Source organism: Rhopalosiphum padi, chromosome 2 (genome assembly GCF_020882245.1).
Source record: "Rhopalosiphum padi isolate XX-2018 chromosome 2, ASM2088224v1, whole genome shotgun sequence".
Classification (NCBI taxonomy): Eukaryota; Metazoa; Arthropoda; class Insecta; order Hemiptera; family Aphididae; genus Rhopalosiphum; species Rhopalosiphum padi.
In genome coordinates, this window is record NC_083598.1 from 79,745,936 (window position 1) to 79,767,169 (window position 21,234).

At 25.9% G+C, this 21,234-nt stretch overlaps 3 protein-coding genes across 3 annotated transcripts; 1 reads left to right on the top strand and 2 right to left on the bottom strand.

The window, feature by feature from the left end:
- The first annotated feature begins 555 nt into the window (after nucleotides 1-555).
- LOC132921465 (general odorant-binding protein 67-like) lies at nucleotides 556-5,307 on the top strand. The gene is made up of 8 exons (XM_060984506.1): nucleotides 556-721; nucleotides 859-948; nucleotides 3,308-3,443; nucleotides 3,905-3,951; nucleotides 4,025-4,142; nucleotides 4,205-4,290; nucleotides 5,001-5,028; nucleotides 5,086-5,307. Exons 1-8 carry the CDS (start codon nucleotides 668-670, stop codon nucleotides 5,172-5,174), a joined length of 648 nt encoding a protein of 215 aa, XP_060840489.1. The 5' UTR covers nucleotides 556-667; the 3' UTR covers nucleotides 5,175-5,307.
- LOC132921464 (activator of 90 kDa heat shock protein ATPase homolog 1) lies at nucleotides 5,293-10,049 on the bottom strand. Its single transcript, XM_060984505.1, has 9 exons — nucleotides 9,833-10,049; nucleotides 9,616-9,695; nucleotides 8,840-9,116; nucleotides 8,612-8,732; nucleotides 6,247-6,347; nucleotides 6,067-6,177; nucleotides 5,901-6,002; nucleotides 5,696-5,832; nucleotides 5,293-5,623 (listed from the first exon to the last, which is right to left on the bottom strand). The coding sequence occupies exons 2-9, from the start codon at nucleotides 9,693-9,695 to the stop codon at nucleotides 5,539-5,541; spliced, it is 1,014 nt and encodes a 337-aa protein (XP_060840488.1). The 5' UTR covers nucleotides 9,833-10,049; the 3' UTR covers nucleotides 5,293-5,538.
- Nucleotides 10,050-10,357: 308 nt separating this feature from the next.
- Nucleotides 10,358-13,681, bottom strand: LOC132919091 (uncharacterized). The gene is made up of 6 exons (XM_060980440.1): nucleotides 13,274-13,681; nucleotides 12,857-13,189; nucleotides 12,407-12,514; nucleotides 11,840-12,357; nucleotides 10,950-10,976; nucleotides 10,358-10,426 (listed from the first exon to the last, which is right to left on the bottom strand). Exons 1-6 carry the CDS (start codon nucleotides 13,614-13,616, stop codon nucleotides 10,358-10,360), a joined length of 1,398 nt encoding a protein of 465 aa, XP_060836423.1. The 5' UTR covers nucleotides 13,617-13,681.
- Between the last annotated feature and the right edge of the window lie 7,553 nt (nucleotides 13,682-21,234).

The following is a 21,234-nucleotide window of genomic DNA, read 5'->3' on the forward strand; positions in this document are numbered from 1 at the left end:
TATAAAATTTAGATGACCAAAAAACCAATCAGAAGATATTGATAGGTATATATATGTATATTTGTATATACAATATAATACCTATGTATTTGTTTTATAACGCTTCGTTTTTGGAAAAATTAATAAAAAAGCAGTGTCGCAGTGATATTTTTTATGATTATTAAGGACCATTTAACTTCCTACAGCCTTGTTTTATATTGTACGAGGAACATCAATATTAATTTATATTAAAATAACATAAGTATGTCATCAACAATTACGGATTGAAATACCAACATAATTATTGCTAAATACTAGAGGACATTATTTAAGTTTTCCAACAATATGTATATGTTTACTTGTTACCTAATTGTTGTAGCTTGTTATAAGCTATGTTGTAGCTTAAAATAAGTATGTGCTTTCTAGTTTCCTGTAGTTAACCTTAACAATGAATAAACAATTACCTATTCAAACAATTGCTGCAGGCCTTGACAAAGATTTAATAACTATAATAATTTACTATACCTATATGGTCTATATTGTTATTTTTTACATAAAACACAACGATTTTATTTAAAAGCAAGATAATTATAAATCTATAGTTAGTGTTCAGTTTAGAAGTTCTAACTTCTAGTTGTCGCTTAGCTTACTTGTCGCAATTTAATGAGATATTAATTAAACGGTTAAAATGCAGAAAGTGATTTTTATATGTATTTTTGCGATCATCTGCCAAACAGTATTTGTAAGTGTGTTAAAATTTATTTACTTATAATAAATCAAGTTATAAATTAAAATAAAATAAAAAATTAATTAGGTATAAAATACCAAAGTATACTAAAAAATATTTCATAAGTTAGTAAGTTACGTGGTTTTTTATAGACTGCTGGGTACGAGAGAACATGGATTTTACGCCAAAAACGAATGACAAGTGATGATGAATGCCGAACTCTCCTTCCAAGCCCAGAAAAGGTATATATATAATAAATATTGATAAAAAAATAAAATCTGCCTTTTTGTAAAATATATGATCTTAACTAACTACTATACATAGGTAATAATCTATGAACCTTTTTAATAAATTAAATTTTTTGCTTTTTGCTCGTAATAATTGTGTAAAAATTGAACTGAGGTAAAAAAATAAATATAGGAAAAACGAAAAACATATCTAACATCCACACAATTTATCACAAAATACTCGATTTTAAAATCAAATCTTTTAATATATTCACAATGATATTTTAAATAATAAATCAACGTAAATAAATAAAACTATAGGTATAATTATTTTACTCCTCACTACCCATTATCTATATGTTTGAGTTGTTTGACATACCTAATATATAACAATGTAGATAATATTATAGAGCAATATATAAATAGAGAGAGATTGAGCCATATTATGTGAGCTTCGGAGTCACTGTTATCTTGTTATGGATGAAGTATATTTTGAATTATCGATTTAATAAATATAAAAAAAATATTGTTATAATTTTTATCATAGGGAATTTATTTATTTTGTGGTGTAAGGTCAAAATATTAAAAATATTTTAAAATAACGGTGGAATTGTCTTGAATTACAAAATATTAGTGTAAGATTAATATAATAGATTTAAGTGGTAGAATAATGAAAAACAAATTAATAAAAAATTTCAATAATATGAAATGTAACTTATAGGGACTTAATTAAATAGTCGACCGTCACAATTTATGTAAATTAAGAAGGTATTTATAATCAATTAAGTTGCAGATAAAGGAAATTAAATGGTTCACTGAAAAGATATAATATAGGGGTATCATATTATACCCTTATGAGAAAATATGTTTTATTAAGATTAAAAACTACGTATAATTAACCGTATACTTATAGATTCTGAACGGAATGATGAATGTATTGATTTTACTATGTGTTTTTTTTTTTTGTGTCTGTCATCACGTTTTGAAGTAGTAATAGTGCTTCGATTTTTGACTTCAGCCTCTCTTTGAAAAGGAAAACGAGTTTAGTTGGTACTTGTACTTAATTTTCATTATTTTCAAAAACATCAGGAAAAACTCTAAAAAAGTAAGGGAAACAGGAATTCTTTGCATAACCATATAGTTTTTGACAAAATCGATTTTTTTTATTTTGCTGTAACTCAAAAACGAATCATTATATTGACGCGTCAATATAAAAAAAAACTTTATGAGCGTATGAAATTTAATTTTTTACGAAATCGCGTAAAATAACAATATATTACAATCTAAACTTAGCCAATATAGGTAATAATATGATATATCTTACTAATTATTAATTATCCTAGACTGATAAATCATCTCCATTCAGAATCGTTTTTCGTATATAATGATACCTGTCGTTGCATTCAAATTTAACACATCCATTATAGTGACCTACTCTCCATCACTATACAGCAGAGTAATATCCACTTTGCCACCCTTTTTTTAAATATACTCAGCATAAAAAAAAATAATACATTTTTTATTACAGTATCAGTAATATATGTACATAGGAATTAAAATAATATGTAGGAGCCAGGAGACTTTTTTGGGGGGCGGGGGGGTTAGAGTATAAATATGTTATATTATGTAATAAAATATGAAATGAAAAAATGAAACTATTCAATCTTATTTCAAGAAAAAATTTTGGGGGGAAGGTCTAAACCCTGAATCTCCTTGGCTACGCCCTTGCTTATACTTACCTAATAACAATTTAGAAATAACGGAATTAGGTAGATCGTTATATGCTTATTATTATTTCTTATTATGCATTTACCATTATAATTATTATAGTATTATAAAATTACTTAAATTACCTACTAAGTTAAAATTATTAAAATATATAAAAATTATAAAATAATATTGTCGTTCTTTGAAAAAATAATTGTATTTTAATAATTAATATCTGTAAAATGTTGTATTTTTTTGTGCCAACGTGTTTTGACTAAGATAATAAAAACATTAATTTTAGCGAACTGGCGGAAATAATAGAAATACTTAAATGGCTAGAGGTATTTTCTAGGCGGGTACTTAAAAATGGCTTAAATTGCAAATTGCCTAAATTGCTTTCATATTTAACTTATGGGTAATGAACAATATTATTCAATATACTTCAACTATTCTGAAAAATTTTTCAATAATTAGTTTCATAAATATTAGGTAGGTAAAAGTAATTTGGTTCGTATTAAAGTTATATTTTGAATAGGTAAGTATATAAAAAAAAATGGTGAAATCATCTTTAACGACTACAAGTCTACAAATAATTATTTATAAGTTGTAATATATTATTGCCTATATGTTTAAAGGTATATTTTTTATTTATATTATATCTAAACAGAAATTACCTACATGTTGTCAAATGCCAAATATATTACCTGGTTTGGACAATGCTTGGGAAACATGTTTTGAAAAGTTCAAACAATTCAAGGATAAACCTGAAACAAAAGAATACAAAGAAATGGCACATGGAAAAGGTGATTAAAAATTTATATTTGGTAATAATTTCACTCATGAATCAAGTGTTCAATGACTCACCACAGTAATGAAATATAATGTCAAACTACTCACTCTATCATTTTAGTCTAAATCAAAATTATTTTTTGCATCAAACATTTTTATAGACTCAATTTAAACTACTGTCTAATGTCTACTATATTATTATTAATCCTAATTTTCTAGTAGATGTGTACAATGTTTATACTAGGTACCTATAAACATTATTATAAGTTATAATAAATCAATTCTATGATGTAATAGAGATAGATAGGTACTTGGTTTTGCTTTTGATGTTCATATTCATTATTAACAAAAAAGTAGTTACTTGTTCATGGAAATCTGTACTGAAAATCTATAAATGTATTTATATGTGTTATTTTAATATACCTATCTATAGAATATTTATAAAAAAAAATTCATGTCAATTTACAAATTATAGAGCCACCATGTCTTTTCCAATGTATTTTCATGCAATCTGGATTAACTGTAAGTATAAAATAAATACAGTATATATTAAAATAAATGAAAAAATATTTAAAAATGTAATTTAATACTATAGACTAATGATGGAAAACTTAATGAAGATGCTATTATAAAAAAGATGGCTGAAGGAATGAACAATGACGAAAAATGGAAGTCTATATGGCAAAATACTCTCAATAAATGCTTTAATGATGGTGAATTAATATTAATGTTATTTAGTGGGTATCATTTAAAAATGTAAATATTTTGATTGTAGTTAAACAAGAAGAAAAAAAACAAGTTATAATGATGAATACTCCTGCAGGAAGATTGATGAAGTGTTTCTTAAGAGATATTTACATGGTAAAATAATTATTTTTTATAAATCCATTTAAGAATGAAGAAATAATGTTATTTTTACTACTTTAATACTACAGAAATTATACCAAAAGTGAAATTTTTTAATTTTAAAATGTTACCTATTATAAGAACCATTTAAACTCAAATTTTCATTTAAATGATTAAATTAAATTTTAAACGAACCCTATTAAAATTGTAATTATCAGTATAATTAAATATATTATAGAAAATTAAAGATATAGATCTAAAATGTACTAGGAATATTAATATTTGACTCAATATTAAGTAATGTACTTCTACAACACATAAATGAACTAGTTTAAGTTGAAAATATTTGAATTTAAAATCAAAACTGTGTTAATGTTTATTTTATAAGAAATAATTACTGTAAATTACTACGTAATGTTTACTAGAATATTAGGCAAAAATTATTAACAATATAGTATAATACATTATATACAATTCTTAAAATATGTTAAGCCTTAAGCAATAAGTATTAAATGAGGTACAATAATAATTTTAGAAGAACATTAAATCTAAAAAAAAATCTGTTATATTAGGAAAAAGGATATAATATATACATTTTTATTTTATATATTATAAATTGAAAGTAACTGTTCAACCTCATGCTTTTTTTAACAGCAAACATCGTAGATAATAGATACAACATAGAATATGTGCATTTACTTATAATAATTTGTTTATTATTTCAGAACTGTCCCAAAAATGTATGGATTGAAAGTAAGTTGAGTTAAGGAAATTGTTTACAATGATAAAACTATTTTATTATTTTAACAGGTTCAGAATGCATGAAAATGAAGGATTTGGTGCAAAAATGTCCAGAAATGCCCCCACCGGTTTTCCAATCACCACCTAAATTAATTTAATTTAGAAATTTACTCATTTATAATAGTTAAGTACTTTTTAAAAATTAAAAAAAATACTTACTAGATGTTGAATACAATGGATAAATGGTTTTAATATTACAAATAAATAATAAACGCATTAGAATTTAAAAAACTGTTTTTTATTTTTAATTCTGTTGAATAACTTGAATTTATGTGACAGAAATTTAAACAAATCATAATTAAGAAGGTAAATTAATATCTATGAAGGGCATATCGCATATGAAACAACAAATATCAATAGGCACAAAAGAAAGTAAAGTGCATATTTTTTTGATAGACAAGCTATTACATTTCAAAAATAAATACAAAAAACTATATTAAGAATTTATTGAATTGTTCAGACTTATAATAACATCCCGTATCCAAAAGTTCTTTTAATTGGTGTGAAGTAGTATCTTTCCCAATTTTGACGAGTAATAGCTTCATCACTAAAAAAATAAATTGTTAATAAATGGTTTTAACAAAAACAATTTAAATATATATATATATATATGTATAACCTTTTGGGCACTCCCACAAGAGTAACTTTAACTTTAGTATGGTCTTCTTGTTGATTAATAGTAACAGTAACAGTAGAATATAGCCAATCAGGCCATTGTTTAGTTCTCCAATTTTTAACAATTTTTTTGCCAGGGCACTAAGCAAATAAATTTAAGTATGTAAAGTAGGTTAATATCAACTTTAGTAGGAATTCAATTTACTTACAAGTTCTATGAATTCACCAGTAATATTCCCATCAAACAATTGAAATTTCCCACCTTTAGTTGCTTGAAATGTGACGGATTGTTGAGTAAAAGCTGAAACAAGCTAAAAAGAAATAATTTTAAATTATTTCAACTATTTAATTTATTTATAACACTAATATACTGACTTCTGGTGTTGTGAGCACATTGTAAAAATCTTCACCAGAACACTGGAATACTACATCCATTACAACAGTAGTAGTATCTATTTTCGATTTCGAATTGTCTTCTTTTGCACCCTATAAAAATAACAAGAATTAATTAATTTAATTTGTTTAATTAATTTGTATCACCGTAACAAATCTTACATTTTCAGAATTGTGAAGATTTTTGAAAGATTCGTTTGATAATTTTGGTTTAGAAGAACTTTCAATATCTTTTTTTGGCAAAATCATACCTTTTGAAAATTCTAGAATAAAATAATTTGTTATTATTCATTAGCAATTTAAGGGATGTACTATACATTTATAAATTATCAAAAATGAACAATTAGAATAAAATTATATATTTTAACCGAAAAAAAAAAACAATTTTTTATTTTAATAATTATCTTAATTCATAATTTTAAAGGGAAATTGTATCTACATACTATGTTGTCTAAGACATATATACTGAAAAGCTTGTATAGATCTTAAATTGGAGAGTTTTGCTTTACCTCAAATCTTAATTCTGTAAGACAGTAGTGGGAGAATATTTAGGAATGTATTATATTGTTTTTCTTTGTTTTTTATGTGATGGGTCTAATGTAAACCTTTTATCCAAGTAGACTCCCTAAGTATTATGTTTCTTTTTTTAATTTATACAGATATATTGTTAAGTGTTAGATGAGAGCAATTTTGTTTTTGTTAAAAATAAAATTTATTTCGACCAACTTGCTTACGTTTATTTTATTTTCCATTTATGAACCAGTTTGAGATTTGATTTATGTGACATTGCATAGCATGGGATACACAGAATTTTTGCATTGGATTTCTGTTTGATGCTAAAGTAGTGGTATAATTTGCATAGTCAGTTAGAGTGGTGAAATTAGTTTTTGGGAGATATGTGATGTAGATATTACAAATCACTTTTTTTTCACTTTATTTTCCCTACCATTTATTATATTATATGTAAAAAAAAATTTCAGTTTAACAGTAAAAAATCAGTCTTTAAAATAAGACTAAAATAAGCCTAAATTACTAATCTTATTTATCAGACTTTATTTCTAATCATTCCTCAATATGACAAATACTATAAATATTATGTACATCTAACCATAATTGATCCAATTCAATAAATCAAATATATAATTAATAAAAACACAATAATTAAACTCTTAGGTAACTTTATTATTAATATTAGTAAAATAAACATTTTTTTCACATTGTTTTTTTTGTTTAACATTATTGGGATAGATATAAAACATAATACATGAGAGATACAATGGGGGCAGTGCCGGATTAACTTACAAGCAAATTAAGTACTGAAATTTAAAATTTGTAGATTTGCACACTAAGTCGATTGTCATGGACCTGACATCGACTCAATATTTTACCAAATTATTAGACCGTTTATTGGGGACAAAATTCGGCCAGACTACATCCGGATTTCAATTGAATTCGACAAAATTATAGTTTATACACATATTTATTTCTATATAACAAAAGATTTCGTTTTTATCCGTCATCGGCCGTCTACTGTATATGAGTACACTACTATAATACGGGTATACTAATAGGTAATAACAGTAATTAATTACTACGAACAAAAATAAGAATAAAAATATTTTGCTTAATATGTATAAAATGATAGTTGATTTAAATGTGACTGAGAGTTTTCCAAAGTTGAAAGATACGCTTAAATATTTCTTTTAAATGTACCAACTGTACTGGTGAAAGATCTTTTTCCCGATTAAAATTGTTAACCGTATTACGATCTTCACTATCACAAAATTGTCTGCAGAATCTTGGAATTTTGAGCATTGAGAGTGAATTTATACAATCTCTAAACTTGGATGATGTCATTTGAACTTTTTCAAATGAAAAAGCCAGAAAAAAAAAATTATGTACTGATGAAGAGGAGAGACAAGTGAACAGTTGCAATGATGACAGTGACTAATTTTAATAATTTTATATAATAAATATACATATATTTTAGTATTCAACTAGTTTAAAAATGTGTTTGACACAAATACACAATTATTATTTATATTCATAAATACAATTTTTAATAATGAAATTTTTTTTAATTTGTAATAAGCACCTTTATTTTTCTCCTTATAGCCAAGTAGGCCCGTTTATTTATTTGCTTAAGGCCCGTGAAACACTTAATCCGACACTGAATGGGGGAGGGCGAGCGTAATGATATAGGATAAAATGCTTAAAAATAGAGATTAGAATATGTGTATTCTCCATCCAACTTATTAATTATAAATTATAATACATAAAAGGTGCTCACCGAGTTTGGGAGAATTTATTGAAAAATTACTCTGTAAATGATAAATATAAAAAAAAACCTAAAATCTCAATGTTTAGAACTGGACCAAACTTTAAATTATAAATTAAATATAATTAAACTGGGGATTGTCAATATCTCAAACCTCTTACTATATTATAAAAGTATAAAAATAAATTATTAATAGATAACTAATTATAATTTTTTGGAAATATTTATTATTTACTTCTAAATGTATACCTTCTTTAAGATCCTTTATATATTTTTCTAGCTGATCTCGGATTTTACTACGCCCTTGGTGGTAAAGAAAATCTTTAACTATTGTTGCTTCATTTGATGGTTCTTTCAATGAAATATTTATCTGTTAACAAAGTAATTAATTTATAACTAAGTTGATACAACATATTATTAAAATTACAAACATGACAATAATCAACACAAAAGTTACAAAAAAATTAGCATTAATACCTCAATTTCAGCTACACTATTTTCTTCACTTAAATTTGGTATGTTTATTGTGCCCTCTATCTCTTTTGCAGTACCACTTAAATGTCCTTTCCAATTTAAAGTTAAATCCCATTCATAAAAGAATATGAGCTTGCCCTTTCTGTTATTTGCAACAGCTTCTCCTTCACAACTTTCGATCTTCGCAATCTCACACTTAGCTACATCGTTTTCTAATACCATACCAACTAATAAGGCATTAAGTTTGTCCTTAGACCATTGGCATGCATTTTTTTCTGTCCTAAAAAAAAATAAAAATAAACAAACCTTAATTATAAATTGTATAATATATTAACCTCAACAGTTAAAATAATACCTTAACATATTAAATCAAAATAATAATTAATTGAAAAAAAAACATTATGTTTTGTTTAAAATAGAGTTAAGTTTTTTGATTATTTTATAATCCATAGAAAATCTAATAAAAGCAATAACCAATTGAAAATGAAATATAAAATGTTATAAGAAAATACATCAAATTAATTTTACAAGTAAATTATGATATATATATTAAGACCTTACTCTTATTTGTATTAAGTATTAACTATTAACTGAACTTAACTTTAAAATTAACTATTTAATTGTAATTTTAAGTTTTTTTCAAATTGAAAATAGGTATCAATAACAATAATATAGATTGAACATTTACAGTAATAATACAATTATTGAGTTTAAAAACAAATCTAAACCCTAGAAGCGTTTATTTCTACAGAATGTATGAAAATAATTTAACAAATTACCAATGCCAGTTGTTAACGTTAGTGGCGTCCGGGCGTTCTTCAACAATCCATCGTGGATCTCCTTCACCCCATTTAGCCATCTACAAAATTATAAAAATACAATTGTTTATTAATGATTTACTTAAATAATATTGAATACTTAAATCTAATAAGTTTGATGAAAAGTTCATACAATAAATAATTTATAAAATTAATAAAATTATGGTAAAATTCTTACTATGATTAAAAATTTAATAAATTAATGAATATAACTGAAAATACTCAATCAAATAGTAATTATCTAGTAAATGTAATTTCTGTAGATGTTCTGCACAGAATAATGGAAACGAATAACGATGGAGAAACCCGTGGTACAGGGGTACAGGTCTACAGGCGGTAGAGTAGTATACAGCTGCGGTAAAACAGCGCTTAGAACTTAGTTATATAGTGATAGGTAGTTCAATGAAAGAATTAAATTATGTTAAAACTCAAAACATGGAATATTCTAGAATCTTAACAGTGTGGCCAATTTGATAAGAAACTAAAATACCAGAAATACCACGAATGCTTCACGCCAGTGAATGCGGTTGGCATCCGCGTAAAAGTGGGGGTAAATATCAGGGCGTTATCTTATATCTCTTATCATAATTTATTATTTAATTATTTAATATTTAATAATATTTAATTTGTAGAAGTGGAGTTTATTTAAATGAAAAATTATATTTATTGTGGTGTTCTTGTATTTTATAGAGCTATTTTTTTACTATTCTAAAGTAGTCATTACTAAAAATTGATTAATTTTGAACTGTGGCAGTCTTGTTCTAGTTGTAGCCTGTAAAGTTAAATAGTTGTATTATTAAACAAAATTTAAAAAAGGTATACATTATTATTTATTATAATATACTAAAAATAAAGTGTTAATTTTTAGGTTTATTGATCATGGCCAGTGTAAAACTATTAATTACACTTTAGTAAACTGTGGTCTGTAAACACAATTTATTTAATGTATTATTGAATTAACTAATATTTTTAAACAGTTTATTAGTACATAATATTATAATCATGGCAGTCAAATGGAAAAGATACATCAGTCATATTAATACATTTGAATAATAGTTTAATATGATTGGTTATTATGTTACAAACATAAAAATTAAAAATTTTAAATTGTTGAATAAAAGGGACTTACAATATCTTAATTCACACAATGAATATTTTAAGAAGTTATAAATAATGTACAGTTCTTAGATAAAATATAAAAATCACTTGTATTTAAAAATAATTTAAAATAAAATAAATTTGTTATGATACTTAAAGAATAATAATTATGAATAATAAATTAATATTATGCTTACCTGTTCTAAGCCATTAAACATATAAATCTATTACAATATACATAAATATAAATATATTAGTTTAGTTTTAATTATGCTTAATTAAAGATTGTCCATTTGCAGCTCTTATGTCATCCAAGAAAAGTTTGAAATATGTATAAAATAAATTAAAATCAGTTACATTATAAAACCTCATTATTTATTAATTATTGACGTAAAACCAACATAATTGTACCTTGTAAATGATTAAAATGTTATTGTTGATCATAAGTATGATCAAACGCACTATGAATATTAACAGCATGATTGTCGTTGCCAAGCTCTTCCTGGATTGTATTTACTTCATGGAGTGAAGGTTTTTGAAGTTGATTTTTTTCAATTCTTCTTTTTTTTGTGGAATAAAATCTGATTTGAGAATCAATATTTTTTCTAATATTTACTTTTTCTGTAGCCTTAAAATAAATTTTATCAGTTTTATTCAAAATTTTTAAAATATCCATCTTTTTTCAATTAAAATTGTTTCTTCATTACTTATTTGTTTAGAAACAAGCAGTTTTTGAATGAGTCCTGATTTATAAATAATGTTTTCAATTGTATCAGGTTTATTGCATTCTTGAGAGACTTGTATAAATAACAATAAATCTTCTTTCTCTTCTCTAATATTATCTTCTAAACTCACCTCGTATATGACTCACAAATTTTTTTTCTTTGGATGTCTTAACATTTTTTGATATTTTAATTAATCTTTTAAAAATCATGTCTCTATTTATCTTCATAACAGCATTTATTGTCTTATCCAAGCGTTGACATTTCTTTCCTTCTAAATAAATATGTTTTAAAACTTTATGAAAAGCTTCAAGGTACATATTTGTGTTAATACCTTTTCTTAATCTATAGCAGTAAGCCCAAACCTCAGATCGTTTTGAGTAATTGTCCTTAAAATATATTCCAAATGCATGAGTATCTTCATCCTTTAACAAGTCATTTATGACTTGATCTTGACATGTTTTAAATTCATCAACTGATGTGATTTGCAATAAAACTTGTAAGGTCTTATATATGAGGGATTTTTTCTCTGGCCCACCTTTGATTTTACACAAATTTTTTCTCCAGTTTCGATCTACGTGCCATGTACACAGAAGTCTGTGTGGAACATCTCCCATGATGATACTCCAAGCATTGTAATATGCAGGTGCGTCATCAGACATGAAGATTTCAAATTTGATAATTCCCACTTTTGATTTAATTTGACAGAAGAATAATTTAAAAATCATCTCATCAGCTCGATTGGAAAAGCAGTATGCAACAGGGCATCCTGTTCCATATTCATCTACAGTCATGAGCGTGTGAAGTTGAAAATCATATGCATTGGTGCCATGCGTGCCATCAATGCATATTTTATCTGGACCAAATTTAATAATTTGCTGAGCTTGGAATTTACTCATTATAATAAGGGCAAAGTCTTTATTTATATATACATAAATCTTGACGCTCAAAGAGGAGCAACCGTTGCTGTGACTCAGAAACTGTTCCATCACGAATATCATCTAAAATATGGTCCCATGTGACCCCTTGTTGTAATTTGCCTAGTAAAACAAAATGATGGAAAAAAAAATGAATATAAATTATAAAATAATAATTTTAAAGAATATATTGTTTTTGAACAATTGTATAAGTATTGTTAATCAACTGATTAATTAATTTTTATTTTATTTTATTTTAATATTTATTTCATGATTTTTAAAAACTAATAGTTTATATATTACTTGTTGGTTGTTCTGAATTTTCACATGACAAGTAATTTTACTAACAATTTTTTTTTGATGAGAAGTCAAAAACATACTTGAAGAGAAACAAACTAATTTAAGGATCCAATCTGTTCTTTTCTCTTTAATTATTTTTTTCGACTTTAAAATTCTTATTCTTACTTGCGATCATTGATTTTGTTTCTTTATCCAATCGTATACGCCCAATATCATGTGCATGACCACAATGAGTACTCCAAAATTTGACTTTTATAGTTGAAACTCCATCACATTTGAAAGTCGTAATTTCAATTTTTGATGGACAGAATCTATTTATTTTGTTTGTCCCCAGAGATTTGGTCATTCTTAAATTCTTTCCTTTCTTACGATAATTCCATGAACGATGACAGAAGAGATGTTTTTTAGTACTACCATCAGACAAATCTCTTTCAGCACTATCGAGTACATACATAGATACTGTTTTTTGTTCCATGTCATGCTTCCATGCTTCAAAATCTGTTGATATATTTAATTCAAATTTAATGAGTCTAAATTATGGCAATTTATTTAGATAATAATAAAAAAAATCAATGTACATACCAGAGATCGTATCAAAAGTGAGTTCCTCCAGCTCAACGTCAGTTTGATGAATTTCAGATAAATGACTTCTCAGTTTCACAAATGAGTACAAACGTTCCTCACATGCATCATAAGGACAAATGATCCTAGTTGATTTTTTTGAAATTCTGGTACCATGAACGTTTTGAAGATGTTCAGATAAATATCGTTCTTTTGAATACTTTTTATCACAATATTCACAATTGTAATTTTGAATCTTTGGTGCAACCAGTTCAATACCATGAAACTTTCTGAAGTAAGCATATAAGCTCTTATTCAAACTAAATGTTTTATTGCATTCTTTACACTTTAAATTATTATCCATGATCACTAATTTTTTTCAATCACGATCCATTGATGAATAATAAACTAGTTTATAGTTAACTAATAAACTTCACTATAAATAAACAACCTAACCTAATATTTAAATTTATTATTATAATTATTACCATGATTTATTTATAGCAGATTTATTTTGGTTTTTTTATATTTTTAACACAATAACAGTCATGAATTTGGATTAAAACATTTAAAATAATTTACATGATATATATATATATATATATATGATATTACATATTTCAAACTTTTCTTGGATGACATATGAGCTGCAAATGGACAATCTTTAATTAAGCATAATTAAAACTAAACTAATATATTTATATTTATGTATATTGTAATAGATTTATATGTTTAATGGCTTAGAACAGGTAAGCATAATATTAATTTATTATTCATAATTATTATTCTTTAAGTATCATAACAGATTTATTTTATTTTAAATTATTTTTAAATACAAGTGATTTTTATATTTTATCTAAGAACTGTACATTATTTATAACTTCTTAAAATATTCATTGTGTGAATTAAGATATTGTAAGTCCCTTTTATTCAACAATTTAAAACTTTTAATTTTTATGTTTGTAACATAATAACCAATCATATTAAACTATTATTCAAATGTATTAATATGACTGATGTATCTTTTCCATTTGACTGCCATGATTATAATATTATGTACTAATAAACTGTTTAAAAATATTAGTTAATTCAATAATACATTAAATAAATTGTGTTTACAGACCACAGTTTACTTAAGTGTAATTAATAGTTTTACACTGGCCATGATCAATAAACCTAAAAATTAACACTTTATTTTTAGTATATTATAATAAATAATAATGTATACCTTTTTTAAATTTTGTTTAATAATACAACTATTTAACTTTACAGGCTACAACTAGAACAAGACTGCCACAGTTCAAAATTAATCTATTTTTAGTAATGACTACTTTAGAATAGTAAAAAAATAGCTCTATAAAATACAAGAACACCACAATAAATATAATTTTTCATTTAGCTACTAAAATGATGTGTCAGTATTGAATTATTAAATTTGTAGCTAATTTTGAAAGCAAGAGAGCCATATTTACTTTATGACAGTATACTTTTTAAATTCATCCAATTAATCACTTACATTAAAATTCAAAACTGCCTTGTTTCGATTTTGAATGTTTTTACACTAAATAAAATCTAATTAACATCTAATATGGTAAGGGCAAAACAGGAATATTAAGAATTTTGCCGGCAGTGCCATATTTATGCAAGGACAAATGGAACAATTGCAGTGGATTCACTGAAATGAGGGGCCTTTTAACTTCAGTCGTATAAAATTGTCTATTTTTTATCATACCCTGAGAAAACAAAATAGATATTTTGGTGGGTTATAAAGTATAATGGCATTTTTCTGAAAATGACGGCCTAAAGCTGAAACCATATTGGACTTAAAAACATTTAGTTTATTATATAAGTGTAATAAATTTAGGGCTAGGGACTTCTAGGAGTTTGCATGTTTTTCAATGCATTGTAATTTATTGACACCTACACCACAAGCATGATTAAAAAAAAAATCTATGTTTTTTATTTATTTTAATGCATATTTAGTGGTTTTTAAAGTAATTATTAAGTAGTATTTACTTTTATCATGCCTATACGAAATAAAGTTTAAAAAAAATATTAAATAATATAAATTTTGATAAGATATATATGATAGCGCCCTGATATATACCTCCACTTTTACGCGGATGCCAACCGCATTCACTGGCGTGAAGCACTCGTGTAAAAACTAAATATAAATAATAGGCAGCATGTATCAACACTATTAACTATAAATAGTTGATAGTTCTCTTTAATATCATACATTCGTATCTATGATAGGTATTGGCCTACCTGCATAATTGTGAATTCACAAAAATACTTAGAAACGACGCAAACGGGCAATTTCTCTATTTCCAGTCATGATTAATTATTAATTTATTTTTAAAAATTGTTTACATTTAAGTATATTACAGAATTTATATTTAATAATTTGATGTTTTTTGTTTTTATGTTGAATTTTTCATAGTGCTGTACCTATTTTTAATATTTAATATATTACTATGAGACATTTTTCAAAATAATCATTTGTTTTCTACCCATGCAAATCAATTTACATATTGACATTATTCAGCATTGTATTTTTTTCAGAATAAGTCGTTTTTATTAGTTTCCAGTACAAAAAAAAAATATTAATTCATTTTTATATGATTGATTTAATAATATTGTATGTAATTGATTATATAGGTAGGTATTAATATTATTATGTTAAACATCTATGCCCAACTCCTATGTTTTGTCTAAGAAGTGATGGCGTGATGCGATGAAGTATCTGTATTCTGTAATATTATATATTCATTTAATAAGTATATTATACCTTTTTTTTAAATGATTGGTATTGATGTTATGGTGGTGGTGGTGAGGGAGGGGGTTACGAGGCGGCAAAATATGTTTGCCCCCGGCGGCATTACACCTTAACACGGCACTGGGGATAGGTATAATAAACAAGATTCATTTTTTTCAATTTTTATTGGGAACGGGAGGAGTGCGTTTGAGATTTTTGAAAATCTATAAAGTGGACGCTAAATAAAAGAGTGAGAGCGATTTCTAAGTTAGTACTTTGATTGTTTAAAATAAAAATGACAAGTACTTTAAAATTTGGTAACTATCTGATGCTGTACATAAACATATGATAGGTATCAATATAGGTGTCGAGACTCAAGTTTCACTGTAATGTACTCGTTAAATTTGAATTCATATGATAAATCTTTATTGAATAATAATGAATATAGTACCTATATACGAAAAACGATTTAAAGTGGAAACAAATCAGTATATTTCTAACTTTCTAAAGACATTTGTTTATATTTAGTATATTACTATTGCCTATTAGTTATTTATTTATTATAGCAATAATATTAAACGGTTGAAACACTCACCATGCCTATACTAATTTTTGCCAAAAGCAAATTGCATTATTTATTATTTATATTCCTATTAATTATTACTTTATTTATTTAACATAATATATATGTTACGGTAAAAGTACGAATACCGGTTAAACCTAGAATTTACCGGTAAATCCTAGGTTTCGCCGACTACTGATGGTAAATGTCTGAATTTCGGACATTTACCAATTGATTTCGGTAAAACCTAGGATATACAACATCGTTTGGTCAAACCCCGAATGATTTTTGTAGTTCGGACTTTTACAAACGAGATTTGGTAAATCTTAGGATAAACAATCAGTGTTAGTAAAAGTCCAAACATTTTTACCAAAGTTATTAATTATTATTATTATTTAAGTATATTATAGGTAGGTACTATATCAATGACTAATATATTAGATTCACACATTTATATTATTGTTTTATATTATGACAACTAAACTGCGATCGGCTTTTATCTTGATTATCATAATATTATTATTATTTAAGTATGGACTTTGGGAATTTTCATTTCGACTTTCATATACATCATGATAATGGAAGACCTTGACACGTGTACTCATACAATCAAATCACTATCAATAGAATCACAAATTCACAATACAATCAATAAATTAGCCAAAAAGGGACCTATATATGATAAAAGTTGTTCCTACTTTATACTGTGTTGCACATACAATAAAATTTAGTTTATGATACGGAACAGGTTTGATAATAGATTGATTTATAGATTGAATAGGCATATTAAAAATAATATTGTGTGCAGTATTCATTTTACAATTGTCGCGAAAAGTATACGATTTTCAATATGTCACTTAAAATACGGTTTTTGAACTTTTAAATGGTGTTGTTGAAGCAAAAAATAATATAAAGGTGTGATTGTTTGAAAAAATGTGTAACAAACAGATGTAAATGCCGATCTAAAAATGTATTATGCAACTCGAGATGTCACAGTAGCCAAGCCTGCACAAATAAATAATTTAATAATACAATTAAAATCGCCAAAAACCTCCCCAAAAAGACTATAATACTCCTCACTTATATCTTCAACGCAACTCTACGCCTTACCTATTTTCCACTCCAATGGAAATCCTCTATTATAATATTAATTCCAAAACCTGGCAAACCTCCTGAATCTCCCTCGTCATACAGACCAATTAGTCTCCTACCATTTTTTTCGAAAGTTCTCGAAAAATTAATCCTCAAGAGAATAAATCCAATTATTAATAAGTCCAAAACCATTCCCAATACACAATTTGGTTTCCGAAATCAGCATTCCAGTCATTCCACAATCCATCAAATAAACAGGATTACAGACTCAATTGCATCAGCATTAGAGAAAAAACAATATTGTACCGCAGCTTTCCTTGATGTCGCACAGGCCTTCGACCGTGTATGGCACGATGGTCTCTTATACAAATTAAAGAAAATCCTTCCACCTACGTTTTACCTGTTTTTTAAATCATACCTTCACGAGCGCCAGTTCGCTGTACGATACCGCTCCTCTTTATCTGACCAGTCCGAAATTCAAGCTGGAGTTCCCCAAGGTGCAATTGCAGCCCCTTTGCTATTCAACATATTTATTGCGGACCAGCCTACTTCCACTAATACCCTTGTCGCAGAATACGCTGATGACAAAGCAATTATCTCGACTCATGAAAATCCTATCATAGCTTCAAACATATGCTTCAATACCACCTCACTCAAATCGAATCCTGGTGTAAAAACTGGAAAGTAAAAATTAACGAATCCAAATCTTGCCATATAACTTTCACGCTAAAACAAGGCCTGTGTCCTCAAATCACATTCAACAACATCCAAATTCCTACTTCACTCACCACAAAATACCTAGGAATCAACTTTGACAAAAAATTAACGTGGAATCACCATATTCATACCTCCAAAATTAAGCTAAACTCTCGACTTCGTTCCCTTAACTACTTTTTAAACTCTAAATCCAAACTCTCAATCAGTACCAAACTAACACTATACAAAAGCCTGATAAAACCTATTTGGACTTACGGTGTCCAAATCTGGGGTTCAGCAAAAAAATCTAATATTAAAAAAATTCAAGTTGTCCAAAATAAAACTCTACGCTTAATTACAAATGCGCCTTTCTATGTCTCGAACCACTCCTTACACACTGACTTAAAACTACTAACTGTACAAGAAATCGCCTCTAAATTCTACAAACGCTACCACAAATCACTTCACGTTCATCCGAACATTCTTGCAAAAAACCTTTCCAGCCCAATGCCTGGAAACCCCCCAAAAAGACTCAAGAGGAAATGGTGTCGCGACCTACTCCTCGAATAAAAAAAATAAAATAAAAAAAAAAAAAAAAAAAAATAAAGCCGGAGTGTCGTCGGTGGGCGGCTTCTCCACTCAAGTCTCTCTGTTCACTTTATTTCTATTTCTGTTCTCCATTATGCTTATTATACTAAACATTGTATAGATTGTATAATTCAAATAAAAGTAAAAAAAAAAAAAATAATACAATTAATTTAATTATAATAAAAATAATATACTAGTAATAAATGTACTTAGTACATTTAATTTGTCAATTTTTGCATTAGTACTTAATAATAATAATTAATAACTTTGGTAAAAATGTTTGGACTTTTACTAACACTGATTGTTTATCCTAAGATTTACCAAATCTCGTTTGTAAAAGTCCGAACTACAAAAATCATTCGGGGTTTGACCAAACGATGTTGTATATCCTAGGTTTTACCGAAATCAATTGGTAAATGTCCGAATTTCGGACATTTACCATCAGTAGTCGGCGAAACCTAGGATTTACCGGTAAATTCTAGGTTTAACCGGTATTCGTACTTTTACCGTAACATATATATAGCTGAAGTTGTTCTAAATATTAACTTTAACCAATATGACGTTGTTTCTACAACGTAGATATGCGTAGAAGGTAAAACGGTGTCGGTGTGAATAGGTTCGTGACACTTCGTGTTATAACTTATAAATAGCTTAAATTTAATCTAAATATTTTTTTAAATTTAAGTGTGCGTATATAGAATATGATAATGACATTTAAATAATTAGATTATGTCTGAACTTGGAAAAAAATTACTTTAGCTATAGCCTACAGTTAAATATTTTTGTATATAATAATCAAAACATTCAAAACCTAACTAAAATTGTTATATTATACTATTACTATAGCTACATTTGAGATTTGAATTTCCAATGTTTTCAAAATTAGACTTTCAATCACTCATATATAGTTAAAACACTTAAAACTACCAACTTTAGGTATTCGTTCAGTATGCATGACCTACCGGACCGATAATTAAATAATAAATAATTGAAAAACAGTCATATTAAAAATCATAAAATTAAGTTATTTTATTATTACAGATTACGAATTACATTCAATATCAGTGTAAAAAAATGTCATAAAATTATTTTATTATAAATATTTCTTAAAAAAAATACCAATACCGACACTTAAAATTAAACCAGTCAACAATGGTTGCATTTGAACGACCCGTTAAATCAGAAATAGTATTAATGGGTAAATCTTGTGACCAATAATAAATGAGTTCTAGTATTTGACCCAAACTGAGATTATTGAATTGCATCGTGCATTAAATATTAAGTATATGTAAAAAATCCATTTGTTGATCGTATTGATTTTTATGTCTGACATCCTTTTTTAATACATCGTATAGTGCTAATTTCTCGAATTTCACCCGTAGCTAATCGTTTTTTTCTAATGTAAATCTTTGTTTCACTGTGACATTTATGGCATAAATTAATTTCGTAATTCTGTGGTAATAGTTTATTTTTTTGTAAAAATTCTAGCACGGTTTTTTCAAAAGAAATAATCGCATACAATTCGACTGCTAACATTTTAAAATTTTAAACACACACGATTTAAGATTAACGCCTGAACATATACTGACAATATTGTTGAAAAAAATGAAAAATCTATTGGTAAAAAGTAAAAACCATTTAAATAGTTATATTATATAATATTAATATAATAAAATTATATAGATAAGCAAGCATAGGTGGTCCGTCATCAATTGTCCGTACCTATAAATAATAGTTTTGGTAGATCACATACTAAACGAATACCAAACTTTATTCAACTTTATGCTATTTTTTTTCCAAATAAAAAACTTTATAAGAAACATTGTATTAAATTTTGAAAGCTTATTATAGGTATATAAATTTAATATTAATATGTTTAACTGCAAAATAACTTGTAATTTTTTGTGATTTTGATGAATTTTGTTAAAATTCTAACTTTAAACACGTATAAAAATATCTTTACCGATATTTAAAGAAAAAAAATTAAAAATTTCAATTGCTATTGAATAGCTCAAAAAAGGCAAACTATTTTGAAAATTATACTATGATGTATAGAAAATAATAATTTTAACACTTGATGAATATTTTAAGTTCCTATATGGTTATTCGTTTTTAAATTATAACATTAAAATTAAATTTATTAGCTTTATATTTTTGATTTGTATGATATATTAGTTTACTATATTATTAGTGTTACCTATCTTAAATAATTTAATATACAATTTATTATTGTAGTTTATTAAATGATTTTTGATAAAAAATATACTTATCAATAGTTATTATTTT